Below are 21,159 nucleotides of genomic sequence, written 5' to 3' on the forward strand. Positions count from 1 at the left end.
CGGCGCTAGCGCCATTCAGTTTCTAAGCTTAAATAATCAAAACTCAACATTGCGATGCCCAGGTGAAAATTTTCTGTTACTGAGATCTACCACATTCTGACTCCTTCCAAGCATTTGCTTACGGAGAAGTCTTTTTCAATAGTGGATGTAACTACTATTGGTTATTAATCGCTATTTTCGTAGTTGGTAAACAAGTCTGCACTTGTTCACGTCTATCAACTGGAAGACTTTTAATATTTCAAGCTTACATTTTAGTTTGAATATATCATTATAGTTCACACCTAAAGCCACAGTAATTGTCGTATCCCTATAATGTCTATGAATATACTGATTTTGGGTAACGGTGGTCGTGAACATGCATTAACCTGGAAACTAGCCCAGTCTGCTTCAGTAGCAAAAATATATGTGGCACCAGGTAATGGTGGTACTGCTTCTGTTGACGAAAAAGTTATTAACGTTCCATCACTGAGTCCTTCAAAAAGCCAATTTGAGGAATTGAAGAAGTTCGCTTTGGAGCACGAGATTGCACTTGTGGTTCCCGGTCCAGAACAACCTTTGGTGGATGGTATAACCGAAGTTTTTAACAAGATTGGTATCCCAGTTTTCGGGCCATCGCCTGCTGCCGCTGTGTTCGAAGGTTCGAAGACCTTTTCCAAGGACTTCATGGCCAAGCACAACATCCCCACTGCCCGTTATGCTAACTTTTCTAACTACGAAGAGGCTCTTGAACACCTAAAGACAGTTGACTACAGGGTGGTCATCAAAGCTGACGGTATTGCCGCAGGTAAGGGTGTTTTGATTCCAACCACTGATGAAGAAGCCAAGGAAGCTTTGCAGACTATTATGGTCGATAAGCAGTTTGGTTCAGCTGGTGACTCTGTTGTTATTGAAGAATTTTTGGAGGGTGATGAGATTTCTATTTTAACTATCTCTGACGGTTACTCCTACTTCAACTTGCCTCCTGCTCAGGACCACAAGAGAATTGGTGAAAATGATACTGGATTGAATACTGGTGGTATGGGAACTTACGCTCCAGCTCCTGCTGCCACTCCAAAACTGATGTCCATTATAGATGAACAGGTCATTAAGCCTTCTATTGACGGTATGAGAAAAGACAGCCGTCCATTTGTTGGTGTCCTCTTTACCGGTATTGTGCTAACAAAAGACGGACCTAAGGTGTTAGAGTATAATGTAAGATTTGGAGATCCTGAAACCCAATCTGTTTTACCTTTGTTAACAGATGACACTGACTTGGCTCAAGTATTCTTAGCTGCTGCTGAACACAGATTAGACTCTGTAAAGATTGGTATCAAAGAAAACACATTTGGAGCAACGGTTGTATTAGCTGCTGGTGGTTATCCTGAGTCTTACAGAAAAGGTGATGTAATTAATTTAGACATCTCAAAGTTACCTAAGGACAGCTATATTTTCCATGCAGGTACCAAGTTAGAAAATGGGGTGCTTTACACTGCTGGTGGTAGAGTAATTGCTGCTTCTGCTGCTGCTTCTACTTTGAAGGGTGCTGTTGACAAGGCATACGAGGCTGTTGAATGCATTAAATTCAACGACAGGTACTTTAGAAGAGACATTGCTCACCGGGCTTTTGCTAAGAAGGCTACTTCTGAAGCTCTCACATATGCAGATGCCGGAGTCTCTATTGAAAACGGTAACTTGCTTGTAGAAACGATTAAGGCTAAAGTTAAGTCTACTAGAAGGCCTGGTGCCGATTCTGATATTGGTGGTTTCGGTGGTTTGTTTGATTTGGCAGCCGCTGGATACAATAAGGACGAAACATTGCTAGTTGCCGCAACTGATGGTGTGGGAACCAAGTTGATGATTGCACAAGAGACTAACATTCATGATACAGTTGGTATTGACTTGGTTGCAATGAACGTCAACGATTTGGTTGTTCAAGGTGCTGAACCACTGTTGTTCCTTGATTACTTTGCTACTGGTGCATTGGACATTAAAACAGCAGCTGACTTTGTTTCTGGTGTTGCCGATGGGTGTATCCAAGCAGGTTGTGCCCTAGTTGGAGGTGAAACATCTGAAATGCCAGGTATGTATCCTCCAGGACACTACGACACCAATGGTACAGCTGTTGGTGCTGTTACCAAGAATGCCATTCTACCAAAGATTACAGCAATGAGCAGTGGAGACGTACTATTGGGGTTGGCCTCAAACGGCATACACTCCAATGGTTACTCTTTGGTCAGAAAGATTGTAGAGCATGTCAATCTACCCTGGGATGCTCCATGTCCATGGGACAATTCTTTGACTTTAGGCCAAGGGGTTCTGATCCCAACCAGAATCTATGTGAAACAACTACTGCCTTCAGTCAGAGAAAACCTAGTCTTGGGTTTAGCGCACATTACCGGTGGTGGTCTTGTGGAGAATGTCCCACGTGCATTACCAAGTCATCTACAGGCCAAGATTGACATCCAAACCTGGGAACTACCTGCTGTCTTCCAGTGGTTAGGCAAAGCCGGAAATGTTCCAATCGAAGACATGTTGAAGACCTTCAACATGGGTATCGGTATGGTTGCAATTGTTAAGAAAGAGAATGTTGCAAGAGCCAAGCAACTCATGGAAGAGGCTGGTGAAACCGTTTACCAGATTGGTACATTGATCGACAGACCCGCCAACGCGCCAGGCTGTGTTGTTGAGAATGCTACCAATCTTTATTAATTTACTATGCAGAATATAAATCCATTATTAGTAATATGTACAATAAAAAGTTACAGGATTACCTCATGATTTCCTTAAGGTGATACTACTCCTGTCGCCTTCAAGGCTTCATCGCAGAGCTTTTGGCCATATGCGTAAATAGATTCTCAAAGTATTGGTACACACCAAAAGAGATCCCGCCCGATAAGCCAACCTTAAATAGCCTAGGGACCCATCCTTTCCACATATGTCTGAAACCTTCTTCAACGAAAATTCTATAAGCACACTCCAAAGAGTTCCGGTATAAAAACAACGCATGCTTCCCTTGCATCCGAGTCTTAACGACATCGATGGGCTGCGTCAGTAACACCACAGCTCCCGAGGACACAATTCCTAGACCCGTTGCCTGGAGCTCGTTTGGTGCCTTGTTAGGAGATATCAGCTGTCTTAACCATGTATATACAGTAAATCGAACGACGGAATTTCCAAGCTGCCTAGTTATCGTAGGCATGCTACCCTGTAGAAAAGCTCGCACTCCACGAGTCATGTACATCTCCTTAACGGCGGAAATTAAATTACGGGATGGATGCTGTTCATAGTACCGATGGATCGATTCCCGGTTTTCCAGAACAGGATTATGAAATGTCCGTCTTACAGGCGAACCAGCATTAACTGCGGATTTAATTGGTTTTTCCGGCCCTACCGCCTGACTCGATACCAAGATACTATTCTCTATCATTGTAGTTTTGATACTTTCAAAAGGAATCACGCAGAGACTTTCGACAAACCCAGTGATGGCTCCTGCAACAAGTAACCGTACACCCTTTATCGGTTCCTCGGGTAAACTGGGGTCCTGTAAGGCTTTACAAGCCCATTCAAAAGTCGAAAACCGAGCAGCCGTCTTAATTAGCACCCCTACATTCAACGCCGAGCACCCACTGAAATAGTATTTCACCGGGTGTATCATTTGTAGGGGTTCCGCGCCAGGAAGACTTCGATGTAGCTGTAAACCTGTCTTCACGTATTCAAAGGGATGCGAAATCACAGTTTGAAACACGGCAGCTGTAGTCCCAGCCATTACTGCTGGCATCACGTTATTCTAAGTAAACATGCTTATCATTAGTATTCCGAAATTCTGCTTAATAGCGAAAGAAGCCTCGCATTAGTAACATACATGAGTGATATGCATAGAAGATGCATTATTGTCCGCAATACCAGAATTTCGCTCGTTACTCATTCTGAATACAATTCTGACAATATAAGTAGTATAGATAACGTCTTTGTGCGTCGGAATTAGGTTTGATTTGTTGAATGAGTATTTTTTTTTTAAAAATATAATTTTTTTAATCCTTGACTCTTGGCAAGACTAAATCTGTTCTAGACATGAAAATCTCTCTATTTGGATTGCTGGAAGCTAACCTGACCATCTTTGGGAGTTTATTACTACTGAATTTGTTTCCAATTAAAGCTTCTGCAAGTTTTTTGCCACTTGATACCCCTATTATTACTGCTGATATGAACGGGAACCACAATTTTACTGAAATATTCCACAAAATTGATGAATTAACGCCAAAATTCTTAAGTAGGTTACAGACTGCTATTGAGATTCCTGCAGTCTCGTCTAACTACAAGTTACGTGATCAAGTTATTCAGAAAGGTGAGTTTATTGCTGAAGAATTACAGAAACTGGGTTTTACGGATATACAAAAGAAAGACTTGGGTTTCCAGACTACTGAGGATGGTGAGAAGGTCAAGTTGCCTCCAGTAATTTTTTCTAGGTACGGATCTGACCCTAACAAGAAGACCCTCTTGGTTTATTGTCACTACGATGTCCAGCCTGCTAGCAAGAGTGACGGTTGGATCACTGAGCCTTTCAAGTTCCATGTAGACGTTGAAAAGCAATTGGTTAGAGGCAGAGGTGTTTCTGATGATACCGGGCCATTGACTGGCTGGTTGAACGTTGTTGAAGCATACCGGGCTTTGAACCTGGAGTTGCCGGTCAACTTGGTAACATGTTTTGAGGGGATGGAGGAATCCGGCTCATTGGGGTTGGACGAGTTAATTGCGGATGAGGCGAACAAATATTTCAAGGATGTTGACAGTGTCTGTATTACTGACAACACTTGGCTAGGAACGCGCAACCCAGCCTTGACCTACGGTTTAAGGGGAGTCCACTATTACTCTGCCACGGTACGCGGAGCTGCGGTGGACCTACATTCCGGGGGGTTCGGAGGTGCGGTTGCAGAGCCAATGACCGATTTGATTGCCGTGTTAAATAGTTTGGTTGATGGGAAAGGCAAGATCTTAATTGATGGGATTGACGCGATGGTTCCTCCCGTTACAGATGCTGAGCGCGCGTTATACGAGAAGATAGACTACAGCCCAGAAGAAATGGAAGCTTCGATTGGTGCCAATATTAGTTTGTACGACAACAAGGTGGATCTTTTGATGCACAGATGGAGGTTCCCATCTTTGTCTATTCACGGTATTGAGGGTGCCTTCTCTGATCCTGGTGAGAAGACTGTTATCCCAGGCAAAGTTATTGGTAAGTTCTCAATTAGAACTGTTAGTAACATCGATGACACAAAGCTTGACAAGCTAGTCATTGAACATTGTAACAAGGTTTTCAAATCGTTGAACTCTCCAAACAGCTTCAGCGTTGAAATCAGAAATGCGGGGCCCTACTGGCGTTCAGATCCCTCAAATGAGGTATTTGCATCCGCAGCAAAAGCTATTAAGGATGTCTTCCATAAAGAACCTGAATATACTATGGAAGGTGGTAGTATACCAATTACGATTACTTTCCAAGAAAAGTTGAAAGCACCTGTTTTACTATTGCCAATTGGCAGAATTGATGATGGTGCACACTCTACCAATGAAAAGTTGGATTTCAGCAACTACTATGGTGGAATGAAAGTAATCGCAGCATATATGCAATACTATGCTGATGCTGCTTAACTGCGTATGTTTTAGTATGCAATTCCCAGCAGGTTTAAAATATGTATTCGATGCTAGAGCTACTTAAAATGTACCAAGCGTGTACCTTATATATGATATAAGCATAGCACATCTTGAACCGCTCATTTGCTTTATAGCATGATGACAATTAGAGTTATTTATCTGATTTACTAATTAACCTCTTGGTTAACCGTATCAGATAATCTTTTTATATACTAAAAATTGTAGTAGCAAGTTACATATTAAATAATAGCTAATCTTAAACCTGATAAAGTACAGAAATTACAATCCCAACTGCTTTAAAGCTGCTTTAAAAGCTTCCATACAGCTCTAGAAACCATAGCAGGACAATTGAACTCTATCTTCATTCATGTCGGCTCAGCTGGACCAAGATCCCCAAGCACAACTGTTGCAGGAATTCCAAAAGATCCTGCTAAACGCAGATTCTGCCCCTCCTCAACATGATTCTTCATTAACAACTCCCTCTGATGGATTATTGGTGTTTGCGGATCAAACTTTTGATAAATGGGTGCCTTATATTAGGCAGGCCATTGAAGCACAGCAGCTAGGTAACTTGGTAGAAGAGCTATACAACTCAGCTGAGGAAATTTTTGAGATGTCAGAGCCAAAGCTTTTACAGGATACCCAAGTTACTGACAACCTCACTGCCTCGATTGATGAACTCGATAGAGTCGAAAAGTTAATTCAATTTCAGTTGCAGGGGCAAATAACGGACCTGAATTCAGACATGAGTGCTTCGACAAATGATGTAATAATGAAGAAGCAGGCATTAACAAGCAATAAGAAAACCACTATGAAAATATCTGAAGCTATGGTTTTGATAGATAAGATTTTTCAGATGCTAGAGCTTACGAACAGGTGCCGGGAATTAATAAAGGATGGTAACTTTTATAAGGCGCTTCAGAAGCTAGACAAGTTGGAACGACTTTATATTCACGAGTTTAAAGACTATAAGTTCACGTTTTTAGATGAAATCTATGGTTCTATTCCCAGATTGAGGACCGTAATAAAGGAAGAAAGTATAACTCTTATCAAAACGTCACTAAGTTCCAATCTTGAGAAGACATTAAGCCAAGTGGGGCAGGAGTATTTCAAGGTTTATAATGATAAGCTTCTTCCTCAATGGTTGGATATGAAAAAATCAATGAGACTAGCTAATTATAAATTCAATTCGCCAGTTGAACTGTCCTTAAGAGATGAGTCAAGCTTGAATAATTTGAACTTATCTAAATTCTACGAGTTAAAGGAAATTCATGATTCTATAATGATATTTGATGCCTTAAAAGAGACTAAGTATCTTGTTGAAGAGTTTGCCAAGGAATATGAGTTTAGGAAGGTGAAATTGGTTCATCCATTGGCGTGGAAGAGTGTAACTACTATTGGCCAGGGTGACAACGCTAGGGATGATTCATTTTACCAGCAACTAAGTTTGCCCTTTTTAAAGCAATATCTGCTGAAGATCTTGGGATTCTTGCTGTACGATAAGTACCTGCACAGGAATACAGAGTATATTTTCACGAATAATAAATACACTACTACGGAAGAGTTCTTGGAACAGTTTATGGGGAAAGTTTCCCCACATATATCAAGATTTATAAAGGCTAAACTGGTTTCAGAAGATCAGCTAGTTGATGCCAAGAACTTCTTTGGAATTTATGTGGCCATTTTGGAAAATTCTAAGCTGCCTTGCGAATCTTTGTACAAGATACAAACTACCTTGTTTGAAAAGTACTGCGGTTTGCTGATCCATATCTTTGATAAGGAGTTTAAGACCTTATTGAACGACGACGATTTTATGCCCTTAACAATTAATAATAAGGACCTTTATGAAAAGGTGCTAAAGATCTGCTGGATGAAACCAGAAGCAAGACCTTCAATTGAACAAGACGAAGATTCAGGTTTTATGGCAACACTTCCATTCTCTCCTTTGTATCCTATGACCTGTACGTTGATCAAGAAGTCATATGCTAAGATGGTTACGTTCCTGAGTACCTTTTATCGTCATGACCTTGCTCAGCTAAATATCACACTGGTGCAAACCATAGACGATATCTTCAACAAGATAGTTAACTCAAATATTCGAGCAAAGTTAGATACCACGTTTAGGGAGGAAATTGCCCAGATCCTGATCAATCTCGATTACTTTATCGTAGCTGCGAAGGATTTTAGCAACATCATGACAAAGGAGAACATAACTCAAAACCCCGATATCGAAATCAAATTGTCAGCCACTACTCAGTTGCTAGACACGAAAAAGTACGCAGAAACTAAGTTGATTGAGTTAATTGACAGCAAAGTTACCGACCTCATGGAATTTGTGGAATTGGACTGGACAACAGAAGAGATCAGGGAGGAACCAGGCTTGTCTATCAGAGATATTGCCCAATTTTTGGAGATGATGTTTACTTCCACACTCGCCAGTCTTCCTTACAGTATTAAATCTTTATTAATTTTCCGCGAATTTGACCAATTGACCAGAAAGTTCTTAGAACTGCTACTCCACAATTCTCCATCCTACATTACACCGCAGAGCGTCTTAAACTTTGAGACCGATATGAAGTTCCTGGAGAACGTTATTTCAAAAATCTTCCCAAATGAGGCAAATATGGAATCGCATCAAGATGCGGTACCTTCTTCCAATTCTTCTACTCCACTTCCTGAAAACCTCAGTTCAAAAGGCCCCAATATGATTGAAAGCAATGTTAGGTCTCTTTTCTCAACATTCACAGATTTAAACCAGCATATCCTATTAATGAAATCAAATAATTTTGAAGAGTATAAGGATTCCAGTATTAGAATGAGAAAGTATCCTAGAATTAAACCAGAAGTTGCGCAAATGCTGTTAAACAAACTTTCAAGACCAGCTAGTGCTACTACTGATGGGGACAATACTACAATTTCCGATTACAGCATCGCAAGTAATGGCAGGTTTGCCAAATTTTTTAACAGAGGAGTTTAAGCATCCAATCTTCTACAGCACATATCTCTTACGAAATAGTTTTCCTTTAAACTGTATATTTAATAAGTACTGAAATTTTATTTCATTCCGCCTATATAACAGTTGAAAAATATTATGTTCATGCTCATCGCTTGTAACACACAATCCAAGAACAAATTATCGTGAACATGGGGGACAAGAGATCCAGGTCTGATGATAAGCGGTCAGGTAAAAAGAAGTTTAAGGTAGTCTCGAATACATTAGACCCAAATACATCTGGTATATATGCTACTTGTACTAGAAGACATGAAAAGCAGGCTGCACAGGAATTTATGATCTTACTCCAAGAGAAAGTAGAAGAGTACTATGTAGATGAGTTAAAATCTAGTTCTAATGAAGATTCTAATAATCATAAAATAAATTCTGAAGATGAACTTTCTATCGAGGACCAAATTAAGAAGGAATTAGATGACCTCAAGCAGAATAAATCCATGGTTGATCCAAAACACAATAAACCACTCATCAAGCAGATACAATTGGAATGCGAATGCATGGTGTTCTTTAAAGTTCGGAAACCAATTGAGCCTGAAAGCTTCACTTTAAGACTAATGGAAGAGCTTGCGAACCCAGAGGATTTAAATAAGAAAACAAGGTACTTGCAAAAGCTAACACCAATAACAAGTTCTTGTAATGCAACTTTGGAAGAGCTAACGAAGCTGTGTCAGCGCGTTCTACCTTCACACTTTCATCAAGACAAGACTAAATCTTACAAATTTGCTATTGAAGTAACGAAGAGAAACTTTAACACTATAGACAAGCTCGATATTATTAAATTGGTAGCTAGAGAGGTAGGAAAAAGTGGCGAATTTGCACATACAGTCGACCTAAAGAACTATGACAAGCTAGTTCTTGTCCAGTGTTTCAAGAACAATATAGGTATGTCAGTTGTAGATGCGAATTACCGGACTAAGTTTAGAAAGTATAACATACAAGAACTTTACGAATCTAAATTTAAGAAGGAAGAGAACTCGCCTCAGAAAGAATGATGATTATTGTAATCAGCCCTATAAAACATAGAAGTTTGTATATTTAAAATGCATAAGCCTTAATGTTATAGGCCATTGGTGACTCCCATGCCAGCCAATCACTCTTAGTGTTCGGTAGTAGACCCATTGAGTTTAGTTTCTGCAATCCAATTGCCATTAAAACGCACTGAAATAAAACGTACATAAACATGGCAGCAATTACATTTGCATATATCTCATTATTATCCAATAAACCTCTGAATGTTGATCGAATACTGGCCACACTTTTTATTGGGCCAGATAGCAGCATTAAGGCCGTCATAAGCGGAATTACTTGGAGTGAAGTACCGGACATGTAAGACATAAAAATGTTCATTGGAATATTTTTGGCTGGAGCCAATGCTAATTGCCATGCTTTACTTATCTGTAAAGAATTGATATGCTCGGTATTCGAACGTTCTTCTCTCTTACTTGCATTAACGTTTTTAAGTTCACCTTTCTTTGAGTAACCTGGAGGAGAGGGAAGAGTATTTGAGGAAACGATTGTTATTGATTTATGATAGTTTGGATCCGTTAAGTTTCTAGCCCACTGAGGAATATTACAGGACGCCATTTAGAGTTTTTACTGTCTGTGTATTCTTGATTGCATAATAGTAACTGCCAAAATTAATGGTCTTTTAATTAAAGCTTAAAATCAACAATCACCATTTACGTGTGTGACGCTCTAAAGTTGAGCAAATAATAACTGTGTTAATGCGTCTAAATATATCTCTATATCTATTTATTCCAATGCATCTATCAATTGATTTATATTTACTGATTTATAACTGATTTATTGGTCTGTTTGTGATTTTTATGTTGTAGTGCTTCCTAAGCTTTAAATGGCAAATTGTATGCCAGTTTATTCATAAAGTTGCATAAGGCCATAAAGCACAAGCCCAGCCTGGGTCAAAACAAATGCTGATGCTGTTACTATGCTGGCGTAATGAAGCCATTCTATCATTGGGTGCTTCTCCAGTATGACTATTTGGTCCTCCAGCGTACTCTCTTCCCATTCGGAATCGGCCTTCGAACTGCTTGATGCTTGTGACAAGTACTCCAAATGTGGATACCTTTTTATTCTAGCATCTAGTACTACCATGCTTGCTTTAGATTCACAGCGGGAGGTTATATCATCGGGTATTGACGGGTTCTGTGTTATGCCAGCGCTTTGTTCATATCGCTCTATCACCATATTGAAGTACTCTAAAGCTTCAGCATTAACGTACTTGGGCTATCGATTTATATATAATATGACATTGTATTGTATGTGATGTGTATATATAGTACCTAACGCAAAGCAATGGCAAGGCCATTTCTTAAGTCAGTAATGTTTTAACATTTGCTGGCCTAAAATCATTTAAAATAAATATGAAGGGCCTCAACGTTTACTTAACCCAGGATTAAGATCCTACGGGGTTTTATTCTTGAGCTTTAGCCTTAGAAAGCAACGAGACTCCCATAGGCCACCTTACTTTGCCTCAATATTTATTGCCCTAATAACTCATGGTGTATCCAGATAGCAAAATCCCTAGCAAACCCCAGTTAGCAATAAAATACCCAAAATAATTAACCCTACCATAAAGCAAATACGCAGTTTCAAGGGGATCTCAACGCAAACTAGCAGCTAATAAGTTCGTTTAATCCATGGCGCCGTCGCTTGGTCACGTGAACATGATTAATGCCTTACAAAACTATTTTCTAATATTAAATGGAACTAAGGTCCCCTTTAACACACAGGAGGGTTCGTATCTGCGGGATATAGTTTTGAATTATGTCATTGTCATCCGTCAATAGGAATAAACTCTTAATATTATCTCCTGAAGACTCCCAGTTGTGCGATGATGTTGTAAAATATTTATTCGGTGATGTGACTGACACTACTAATTCCATCATACGAAACAAAGTATGGGAAACGAAGTATTACAGTGTATCTTTAGATATTTACTTAGGTGATTTTGTAAGTCTAAAGAATTGGTGCGATGAGTTCATGGCAGATGAATGTGCTGAGTTGAGGGATGCACTTGCCGGGATCGTCTTGCTGGTCGATGACCTGTCCAACCTGGAATTATTCGCTGCAATGGTTGACTCTGCTAAATTCAAGGACGGCAAGTTGCTCGTTGTATGCAATATAGGGTCTGATACCCTAACCGAGGACGATGTAGAGCGTCAGAATGCCAATATGCTAGGTACGGGAATAACGTTTCTGAATTGGCATAATGAGGGAAAGAATTCGTTTGGAGAGGCGATTGGAAGAAGCCAGCTCAAGGAATTGTTTGATGTGCACCAATGGGACACCCATGACTTTCAGTTAAAGAAGGTTTCCTCCTCAGACACAGCCGATCAATCCAAATTTGATCCAGCGTCAATGGGGAATATTGTTACACAGTTAAAACAAGCTAGGGAAAGGTACTTAGAAATTACTGATGCAAAAGATGCAGAAGAGTACGCTAACGGTTTGGCTTGGGATATAACAGAGAAACTCGTTGGCAATGAATGAAAGGTCATCTAATCGACCTACTCCCGTTGAAAGGCCTGTAACTGTACCTTATAGCAATGTAGAGCTACCGGGATATATGCAATTAGAACGGCTTTGTTAAGTTTATCCAACCCTGGGGACGTATGGAAATTATGGTTCTGAACATTTAATAGCAGCAAGTAAAACTCACTGGCGTATAGTGCCGGCAGCAATGCAAACATATCTATTTTACGCCACAACGATCTCCGACTCCCAGTGCTCTTAAAGAGCTTACGATAATGAAAATAAGCCTGGTTTAATGCTAAACTCACAATAAATATAGAATAACTCAGATCCTTCAGTATAGGAGCATGTTCATAGTCATCATAGAAATGCATAGCCATAACAAAGTAAAGAAAGTTACAACTCTTCCAAAAGGTGCCAGTCTTTAGTCCACCAACAATACCATGATATCTTAATACCCAAAGTATCTCACCAACGGCACTTAAACCTAGTAGATATGTTAAAAATCCATGTATACCCCCCGGCAACCATTTACTGCTCACTAAAGGGAATAATACTAGCCATCGGGCAAAAAGTGCTAGAAACAAAAACGCGCAACTCAATCTATAGTATTGGTAGATCTTGATTAATATAGATTTTCTAGAGCTTTTAACCTCTACAGGGATTCTATTAACGCTCATTTTTCACTTCGTTCACCGTTAACTTTTACTTCATATGCTATCAACATAAATTAACGTGTTTTTTCAATAATTTATAAAGTTTATAGTCACCCGAGAACACAACATAAACTGCGACTTTGAACTTGTTTAAATAAGTTATTTTATCATGGTTTTCAGGTTTACTTGGTGTTTTGTATTATTACTAGCAACCCTTGCGTACTGCTTTACGCCAGATGAGATTGAAATCTTTCAATTACAGAAGGAGTTAGTTGACAAGTATGGTTCTAAAATGAACTTCTATAAGTTCTTGAAGTTAAAGAACTTGGACAAGGCTACCGCTAAAGATATCACTAAGCAGTTCAGAAGCCTCTCCAAAAAATATCATCCTGATAAAAATCGGAATAATAGGAAGTTGTATGAAAGGTTAACGTTGGTGGCTAAGATATTGGGTAATGGTGAAAAGCGTAAAACCTATGACTACTATTTGAAATACGGATTTCCGGAGTATAACTTTGCAAAAGGTGGATTTGTTTTCAAGAGATCAAAACTTCATGCGTGGATTGCAGTAGGTTTTGTTTATTTTGCATGTGGTATAATACACTGGGTGATTTTAAAGATACAGAACAACGCTAACAAAAGGCGGATAAATGGATTTCTCAAGGAAGTTAAATCATATGACGATACTCTTGGGTTAGGTGAGAAACGGCTGTCTTTCAAGTATAGCCAAGACTCAGAAGAAAAGCAGATTATGGTGCGCTATGGTGATGTTTTTGTTGTTCAGCCAGATGGGACTGAAGCGGAGATTACAGTTAAGGATGTTAAAGATCCTGGTTTGCGTGACACTATGCTTTTTACATTACCTATGTGGTTCTGCAGACGCCTTAAGGGAATTTTTGTACGGAACGACACATTAGTCGTCCAGGAAGTGGAGAAGAAGGGCGGTAAGAAGCCTAGTAAGGCAGCGGTCAGTGTTCAGGTTCCAAATGGCAGGGCCAAAAAGGACTAATAGTTAATTTAAAGAATGCAAAGTGAGATTTTATTATAACTTCTAGATTGACTGTATTTATGTATATTTACAATAAAAAGCCTTGTTATGGGTAATCAATTAACAGGATCCGTACCAGTGGAAGTGCTTTCTTTATCAATAGTTAACCTAACCTCCTAACCTCCCAACATTAGGCACTTCCAAAGAATTAAGAAGCACTACTTTAGATTCCATACTTTTTTTATGTAGGATGATCGTACCAACTGTGGTCATGGAGGTCCTAAAATAATTACTCCATTCTCTTTGTTTTTGAGGTCAATAGCATCTTGGCTCTTTTTGATCAATTTTTCTTTCAGTTTCTTGTGCAAATCAGCTTGAGTTGAAAACTTGTAGTTAGCCTGTGCATCACCTACAATCATAGCATCGCTATCTTCGGCATTCAATGTACCTGCTTTTTCATTACTATTATTATTAGGCGTATCACCGCCATATTCACCGCCACCCAAAATCTTCGAGTACATTAACCTGGTTTCATTCAAGGCATCTTCAGAATAGAAAATCCAATCGGGGTCTTGTAGTACATCATGAATCTCTGGTGATATTAATTCCACTTTGTAAACCTTGGAGAACTTGACAATTTCTTCGGAAATGAGTACCAAGTGACCCATGTATCCTAACGAGGTATTATACTCTTCATAAAACGCATGAGAGTCTTTATATCCTTGTAGAATAAGGTCTCTGGTAATTTGGAAATCGTAAAAATGCCTTTCATTCCCATTAGATGCGGGAGGATCACCGCAAAATTGTCCTGCATTACTGTTTTTAAAAAGGGAATAAACCAGAAATGAATTGTAGGAGAAATCCATTCTCCCATTAAAAATTTGTTGAATAATATCGAATATAACATTATGCCAGAAGTTATTCCATGGATGCTCCATAAAGAGTTGGATTAACTTAGGCAATAATTGAGTGTCGTAAAGTTGTATCTTAAAAAAATCACCGACTGTTGGATTCTTTCTTAATTTGGCGTTTTGGTTTTTATTGACATAGGGGATTTCGAAAGACTCATCGACATCATCGTCCGTATTAGCGCTTAAAGCGGTATTTTCCGGGCTGCTGGTATCATTAGTGGGAGATAAATCTCGCCAGTTTTTTTCATTATTTTTCTCACTGTCAACGTTGCTGTCATTCATGTTCAAGTCCGTTAGCGCATCTTGCAATTGCATCACCAAGTGCTGCCTGACTTCGTCTCTTTCCTTTACAATTCGTTCTGCCTTTTTGGAATTCATCAAACACATATTGGAACAGTGCAATAATTCTGCAATCAGTTCCACAATTTTGAACCTCTCAAACCCGAGGGGCTTGTAATCCATACCCAGTTGGTTCTTCGCAACCTTTACCCTTTTTTCAATATCTGCCAAGAAATTTAGAAGTTTAGGTAAATTTTCGGCAAACATCCTTAACATAGTACCCAAATAAACTGGATCTCTCATTGAAGGAGGATGAGATTTAACGGTTGTTGCTAAGAGGTTAATTTGGTCATAATCCGAGTTGTTCTTACGAATAAGTTCAATAACAACTGAAACTGCTGTAGTCAAAGCCGAACCGCGTTTGTTAATAATGGCATCAATAAAACAGTTGACGGATTCTTCTGAGCACAGTTTTCGAGTAAGGGAATTAGGACCTATTGACATTTCATCTAGGGGTGCATTAGTTGATATAGATATCAAAGCCTTGATAAAATCGCCTGCACATGCTTGGATATCTGCTGAGCATGTATCATTGTCCAAATATGCTAACAGCTTTGGAATCAAATCTTGTTCATAGGCGAGCTCTATTATACCAGTTGGCGACTCTTGTTTGTCAGTCGAAATTAGCTTCAAAAAGAAATCCATCAATACAGAAATTTCAAGATGAGCGAGCATATCATCAACCAGGGTGTCCCTAGTCCTGATAAAGTTTAGAAACTGATCTTGCCTAGTGACAAGCCAGTTCTGGTTTATTTTCAAAAAAATTGGGACCAGAGGAGACTTTTCAGCCTTAAAATCCTTATGGTATAGTATTGACCAAATCTTCGTTAGATGGGTGAAATCCTTTACAAAGGTTTCTGTGATCAGCCAGTTATCCAATGCAAATATTTCCGCAATCGTATTGGCCCTGTAGAGGTGAGAGGAGGAGTTAAATTCATTTTGGTACATGAGTGGAATTATAGAATCCTCATTATTATCAGTAGAAGAACCCTCTGCAGAATCATTTTCATTAACGCCATCCGGTGAGTCTTCATCCGCATTCATGTTCCGCGAATGATTTGCATGATCATGCTGCCGCTGAGAAGACACAGTTGTGTTCCCTATTTCCGGACTATCTTCATTAACTCTATCAATACTAAACAGCAGCTGATCAATCAAATAATCAATATGCTCAACACGATTGCCTTGTGCGTCAAAGAAGTAGCCAAAACAAAAAAAATCCAAAATTGTGTTGTTTTGTCTTACAAGTTCGTTAATAATTTCACTTTCCTTCAATATATCATCAATAAAGGAGCAGTTCAATGATTCCTTCGTCAACGGAACAGAAGCATTGAAGTTATAGGCATCATTTCCGGATATAGATACCGGAGACGATGTAGTAGACGGTATACTTATCATAGAAGCCACTGATTCAGGCTCGGACTTATTCCGCTCCTGAAATCCAGGCCGTAATAATGTCTCGCCATAATTTCGGCCCCAAGGATTGCCATCCCCCTGCTCCGGCCGAAAATGCCCATCTTCATAATCGATCTCATCTTTCTTCTCTCCTTCGCCGGCTTCTACTGCAGTAGTTACTCGCTCCTCGCGGTCCTGTCCTTGTGTATTAGCTTCTTTCGATACGTTCGCGCCACCTACATCAACACCGACATTATCAGTCTGGGGTGCCACTTTCTCATCTTCCAACGAATGCAGTACACGAAAGTAATCGTCCAACAGTCGGTTGATTTTGGAATTATTCACACTTTGCCCAATTGGCCAGAACGACATTTTCCTATCTCTATCTATGTGTGTGTGGGGGGTTGGGGTTGGGTTCCTTATAAAAGTTAAGTATAATTGCAAACGTAGCTGCAAATAGCTATCTCAAGGCTGCTATTACTAACCAGAGGCCTGCGTTCCCTGGATCACACACCACAAACTTTTACAATAGCTTAGCCTTATTAACTGACCTTAAACAATATATCTTAAAGCAACTAATGTGTAGACATACAAGTGTTATTAACCATTATTACTTAGCAAGGCATTACGAGAGAATTCGCTGAATAAATCCGCTTATGTGGCGACTGGGTGTATCACATGACCATAATGATAAAGTGATATTCTTGATACTTTGCCATAAGCTATAAAATATTCGATATAGTATATTAAGACTTGACGCGAGTTCCGTGGCATATTAACTGCTTTTCATTTTATACTGTATGTTTTACGGTTCTTCTGGAATAAAGCAGGCTGGTTTTTTTTTTGTGTAGTTAACGAATGTTTCATCGTAGACAAACTATGCGATATTGAATCTGAAAGAACTACGTAAGGATTGTCATTTGCAAAAGTTATGAAGCTCGTAAGGAGATTCATTCTGTTTGTGATTGCTGTAATAGCAAGTTCACACTTGTATTGCTCATTTAGTGACGTGTGCCCAACGCATCTGTCATATATATGCCATTATACCACACCACTCACGTATGAGCCATTTGTAGAAGAAAAATTTCCAGCCGTTAAGCCATGGTTGGAACATAATGTATTGCGTCATGTTAATGATATTACTTCAGACTTGGACCACCGTTTAGGTCCTATTACAGGACGGACTAAAAGGGTTTTTATGAGGGAGGTTCTTCCTCGTCTGAGGAAGGGACAGCTGTATTGGGATGCAGAAGTTGTCCCTAGAGCTACCGAGACAGCCAAGTGGGCGATTTCAAACGCTAGGTTTTACTATCGCGTGTATGTGGAACCCATGGCAAGAAAGTTATGGCGCATCTTGCTTGCTGAGGCTCAGAGGCTATATGCATTTGGTAAATTAAAGGCGGAAATTTACTATAATACTTTTGTCCAGCCACATTTACAACAATTGAAAGCTTACTTTGTATATCTATACCATAAGTTTTTGACCAATTACCCTTTATTCGAAGCTGTTATTAATCACGGGCAAAGGCATGCGGTAACGATCTATGGTGCAGTACAGAAGCACTTTTCAGTTGGGCAGGAGTATCTGAAGAGGGAATTTGCGTCAAGTACCACTCCGGGAATGGCAAGCACCGTGAATGTGGAAACATCTGTTGACACTGAGGAGAGGGCTGCCATAGAAGACCTTGAACGTACCGAACTTGAGGAGACGATCTATATCACATCTACGGTGACGAAAACATTCACTGCCAGTGCCGAACTGGCAACAGCTGTCACTGAAGCTACATCTGCAAAGGAATTGGAGGTATCACTACATGATCTAATCCACGATGAGTTCCAAGCTTGGAAGCAAACAATCGAGAACAAGGCAGACAACGTCCTCAAAGCATTTACCGACGAGATCCGCGAATTCGAACTCCAGCAATTAGAAGAGATATCACCAGTTCTTACTCGTCATTTGCGTGAATTTAACGCTAAAAGCAAGGAGCACTTCCGTAAGATCAACAAAGTTATCCAAGAGATTAACTGCACCATGGGAATTGACCCGGAGACTAACGCTACTATATGGTTCGATAAAAGAGGCACCCAATTGAAAGAGTATATTACAAGACCATTGCTCCGCGAGCACTTTGCGCAAGCCAATGGTGAATTAACCAATACTACGGACTTCATTCGTGCCGAGCTAAAGTCCATTGTTGACTCCGTGAATGATCGCGTTGATGTAATACGTGAAGAGCATCTCGAGATCTATGAGGAATGGGGAGATGTGATGATCTCTGAATGGTCCAAACGCATGGCATACATCGACGTTGTGGACCATGACATTGACTCCGAGGAGCAGCGCCACAACAACTGGAAGCAGTTCTTAAAGCTAAAGAAGCATGTCATTAAAACGCGTGAACTTTTGATGGAACATCCCGTCAAATTCAATGACTTGGAAAAGTTTTTGAAAGATATCCAGAACACGCTTAGAACTATGGCCCAGGAGAATGGCGAGTACATGTACATTCTGAGATCTAAGGCAAATCTCTACTTCCAAGAGCGTGAAAAGCAGGACCGTGCACGTGAAAAGCAGGAGAGCGAGTTGGCCACACAGACAATACAGGAGCAATTAAGCACAGATATCCTTCTAAACAATAACGCATCTGTTGGATCTATTTACAAGGTAAATAGTGTTCCTCAAGAATATGTTGTCGAAATTGAACAGACATTAAGCCTAGATGCGAGGAAGCCAACCCTAAGCTTAGATATTGAAGAAGCTGAAATCAGCGCGGATGTGGATGAAGTCACATTAAGCTTGAACACTGAAGAAACTACATTAAACACAGATCCAAGGGAATTCGTTTCCGGGTTCGACCCCGAGGAACTACATTAAGTTTAGATGATAGGAATGATCAGGAGAAAACATTACAACATTAGGGACCTTAAACCGTCATTCCGGGTTATGGATTTAATCCATTATTATCTATACTCATTACAGATCCTATTACGTACTTTGTAAGTTTATATAGCCTCTTACGTACATTAAAATACACATCAACAGAGATTAAATGCTGTGAAAGTCTATTACTTATGTAATGATTTGCTTAGTCGGGTGTACCATGTGGAAAATTTTTTTCACTTAGTATATAAGGTTGTTTTAAACAACCCGAAACAATATAACTAGGAAGCATAGTATTTACTTTACTCACTCAAGAGGAACCACCCTTATAACAGTTAAATCAATATAGCAATGTCTGCTCCAGCCCAAAATTACAAGATCGCCGATATCTCTTTGGCTGCTTTCGGTAGAAAGGAAATCGAAATGTCTGAAAACGAAATGCCAGGTTTGATGGCTATCAGAAAGGCCTACGCCGCTGAACAGCCATTGAAGGGTGCCAGAATTGCTGGGTGTCTGCACATGACTATCCAAACCGCTGTTTTGATTGAAACTTTGATTGCTCTAGGTGCTGAGGTCACGTGGACTTCTTGTAACATCTACTCTACCCAAGACCACGCTGCTGCCGCAATTGCTGCTTCTGGTGTTCCAGTTTTCGCCTGGAAGGGTGAGACTGAGGAGGAATATTTGTGGTGTATTGAACAACAACTTTTCGCATTCAAGGACGGTAAGAAGTTGAACTTGATTCTAGATGACGGTGGTGACTTAACCTCTTTGGTTCATGAGAAGTACCCAGAAATGTTGGAGGACTGTTACGGTGTGTCTGAGGAGACCACTACTGGTGTTCACCACTTGTATAAGATGGTCAAGGAGGGAACCTTGAAGGTCCCAGCCATCAACGTCAACGACTCCGTCACTAAGTCCAAGTTCGACAACTTGTACGGTTGCAGAGAATCTTTGATCGATGGTATTAAGAGAGCTACTGATGTCATGTTGGCTGGTAAGGTTGCTGTTGTTGCTGGTTACGGTGACGTCGGTAAAGGTTGTGCTGCTGCATTGAGAGGTATGGGTTCCCGTGTTGTTGTTACTGAGATTGACCCAATTAACGCTTTGCAAGCTGCCATGGAGGGTTACCAAGTTGTAACCATGGAAGAAGCATCCCACTACGGTCAAGTCTTCGTTACCACCACTGGTTGCAGAGACATTATCACTGGTGAACACTTCGTCAACATGCCAGAAGACGCCATCGTTTGTAATATTGGTCACTTCGACATTGAAATTGATGTCGCGTGGTTGAGAAAGAACGCCGTCGAGGTTGTAAACATCAAGCCACAAGTTGACCGTTACTTGATGGCTAACGGCAGACACATCATTTTGTTGGCTAACGGTAGATTGGTCAACCTAGGTTGTGCAACTGGTCACTCTTCTTTCGTCATGTCATGTTCCTTCTCTAACCAAGTCTTGGCTCAAATTGCTTTGTTCAAGGCTAACGACAAGGCTTTCAGAGAAAAATATATTGAATTCCAAAAGACTGGTCCTTTCAGCCTCGGTGTCCACGTTCTACCAAAAATCTTGGATGAAGCTGTTGCCAAATTCCACTTGGGCAACTTGGGTGTCAAGTTGACTACTTTGTCCGATGTTCAATCCGCTTACTTGGGTATTCCACAAGAAGGTCCATACAAGGCTGACCACTACAGATACTAATCTGTCACTCAGAACTCTTCGTCTTATATGTCAATATTGGTTTATTATACCGGCAAACTGCGCATCCGCTGCACTCAACTGTATACTAGCGCTTTGCCATTAAAACGCAACTACTCCCTTTATAAGTAATAAAGCAGTGCGACTAAGTAAATAGAGCG

General features: G+C 40.1%; 12 protein-coding genes across 12 annotated transcripts; 8 read left to right on the forward strand and 4 right to left on the reverse strand.

Annotated features, from left to right (window-relative positions):
• Positions 1–312: 312 nt before the first annotated feature.
• ADE57 (bifunctional aminoimidazole ribotide synthase/glycinamide ribotide synthase) lies at positions 313–2,688 on the forward strand (the record flags this gene model as incomplete). Its single annotated transcript, XM_018134062.1, has 1 exon — positions 313–2,688. One exon carries the CDS (start codon positions 313–315, stop codon positions 2,686–2,688), a length of 2,376 nt encoding a protein of 791 aa, XP_017989666.1.
• Positions 2,689–2,788: 100 nt separating this feature from the next.
• On the reverse strand, positions 2,789–3,904 carry MRX20 (Mrx20p; the record flags this gene model as incomplete). Its single annotated transcript, XM_018134061.1, has 2 exons — positions 2,789–3,766; positions 3,842–3,904. 2 exons carry the CDS (start codon positions 3,902–3,904, stop codon positions 2,789–2,791), a joined length of 1,041 nt encoding a protein of 346 aa, XP_017989667.1.
• Positions 3,905–4,050: 146 nt separating this feature from the next.
• DUG1 (metallodipeptidase) lies at positions 4,051–5,625 on the forward strand (the record flags this gene model as incomplete). Its single annotated transcript, XM_018134060.1, has 1 exon — positions 4,051–5,625. The coding sequence occupies one exon, from the start codon at positions 4,051–4,053 to the stop codon at positions 5,623–5,625; it is 1,575 nt and encodes a 524-aa protein (XP_017989668.1).
• A 370-nt stretch (positions 5,626–5,995) lies between these two features.
• On the forward strand, positions 5,996–8,605 carry SEC15 (Rab GTPase-binding exocyst subunit SEC15; the record flags this gene model as incomplete). Its single annotated transcript, XM_018134059.1, has 1 exon — positions 5,996–8,605. One exon carries the CDS (start codon positions 5,996–5,998, stop codon positions 8,603–8,605), a length of 2,610 nt encoding a protein of 869 aa, XP_017989669.1.
• A 167-nt stretch (positions 8,606–8,772) lies between these two features.
• Positions 8,773–9,630, forward strand: TAN1 (putative tRNA acetyltransferase; the record flags this gene model as incomplete). Its single annotated transcript, XM_018134058.1, has 1 exon — positions 8,773–9,630. One exon carries the CDS (start codon positions 8,773–8,775, stop codon positions 9,628–9,630), a length of 858 nt encoding a protein of 285 aa, XP_017989670.1.
• A 43-nt stretch (positions 9,631–9,673) lies between these two features.
• On the reverse strand, positions 9,674–10,222 carry EMC4 (chaperone EMC4; the record flags this gene model as incomplete). Its single annotated transcript, XM_018134057.1, has 1 exon — positions 9,674–10,222. The coding sequence occupies one exon, from the start codon at positions 10,220–10,222 to the stop codon at positions 9,674–9,676; it is 549 nt and encodes a 182-aa protein (XP_017989671.1).
• Positions 10,223–11,422: 1,200 nt separating this feature from the next.
• IRC6 (Irc6p) lies at positions 11,423–12,148 on the forward strand (the record flags this gene model as incomplete). The annotated part of the gene is made up of 1 exon (XM_018134056.1): positions 11,423–12,148. One exon carries the CDS (start codon positions 11,423–11,425, stop codon positions 12,146–12,148), a length of 726 nt encoding a protein of 241 aa, XP_017989672.1.
• A 17-nt stretch (positions 12,149–12,165) lies between these two features.
• On the reverse strand, positions 12,166–12,810 carry KEG1 (Keg1p; the record flags this gene model as incomplete). Its single annotated transcript, XM_018134055.1, has 1 exon — positions 12,166–12,810. One exon carries the CDS (start codon positions 12,808–12,810, stop codon positions 12,166–12,168), a length of 645 nt encoding a protein of 214 aa, XP_017989673.1.
• A 145-nt stretch (positions 12,811–12,955) lies between these two features.
• On the forward strand, positions 12,956–13,795 carry ERJ5 (Erj5p; the record flags this gene model as incomplete). The annotated part of the gene is made up of 1 exon (XM_018134054.1): positions 12,956–13,795. The coding sequence occupies one exon, from the start codon at positions 12,956–12,958 to the stop codon at positions 13,793–13,795; it is 840 nt and encodes a 279-aa protein (XP_017989674.1).
• A 248-nt stretch (positions 13,796–14,043) lies between these two features.
• On the reverse strand, positions 14,044–16,791 carry AW171_hschr84730 (SAPS family protein; the record flags this gene model as incomplete). Its single annotated transcript, XM_018134053.1, has 1 exon — positions 14,044–16,791. One exon carries the CDS (start codon positions 16,789–16,791, stop codon positions 14,044–14,046), a length of 2,748 nt encoding a protein of 915 aa, XP_017989675.1.
• A 559-nt stretch (positions 16,792–17,350) lies between these two features.
• Positions 17,351–19,294, forward strand: SHE10 (She10p; the record flags this gene model as incomplete). Its single annotated transcript, XM_018134052.1, has 1 exon — positions 17,351–19,294. The coding sequence occupies one exon, from the start codon at positions 17,351–17,353 to the stop codon at positions 19,292–19,294; it is 1,944 nt and encodes a 647-aa protein (XP_017989676.1).
• Positions 19,295–19,651: 357 nt separating this feature from the next.
• SAH1 (adenosylhomocysteinase) lies at positions 19,652–21,001 on the forward strand (the record flags this gene model as incomplete). The annotated part of the gene is made up of 1 exon (XM_018134051.1): positions 19,652–21,001. The coding sequence occupies one exon, from the start codon at positions 19,652–19,654 to the stop codon at positions 20,999–21,001; it is 1,350 nt and encodes a 449-aa protein (XP_017989677.1).
• Between the last annotated feature and the right edge of the window lie 158 nt (positions 21,002–21,159).

The sequence above is a fragment of the Eremothecium sinecaudum genome, chromosome VIII (assembly GCF_001548555.1).
Source record: "Eremothecium sinecaudum strain ATCC 58844 chromosome VIII, complete sequence".
Taxonomy (NCBI): domain Eukaryota; kingdom Fungi; phylum Ascomycota; class Saccharomycetes; order Saccharomycetales; family Saccharomycetaceae; genus Eremothecium; species Eremothecium sinecaudum.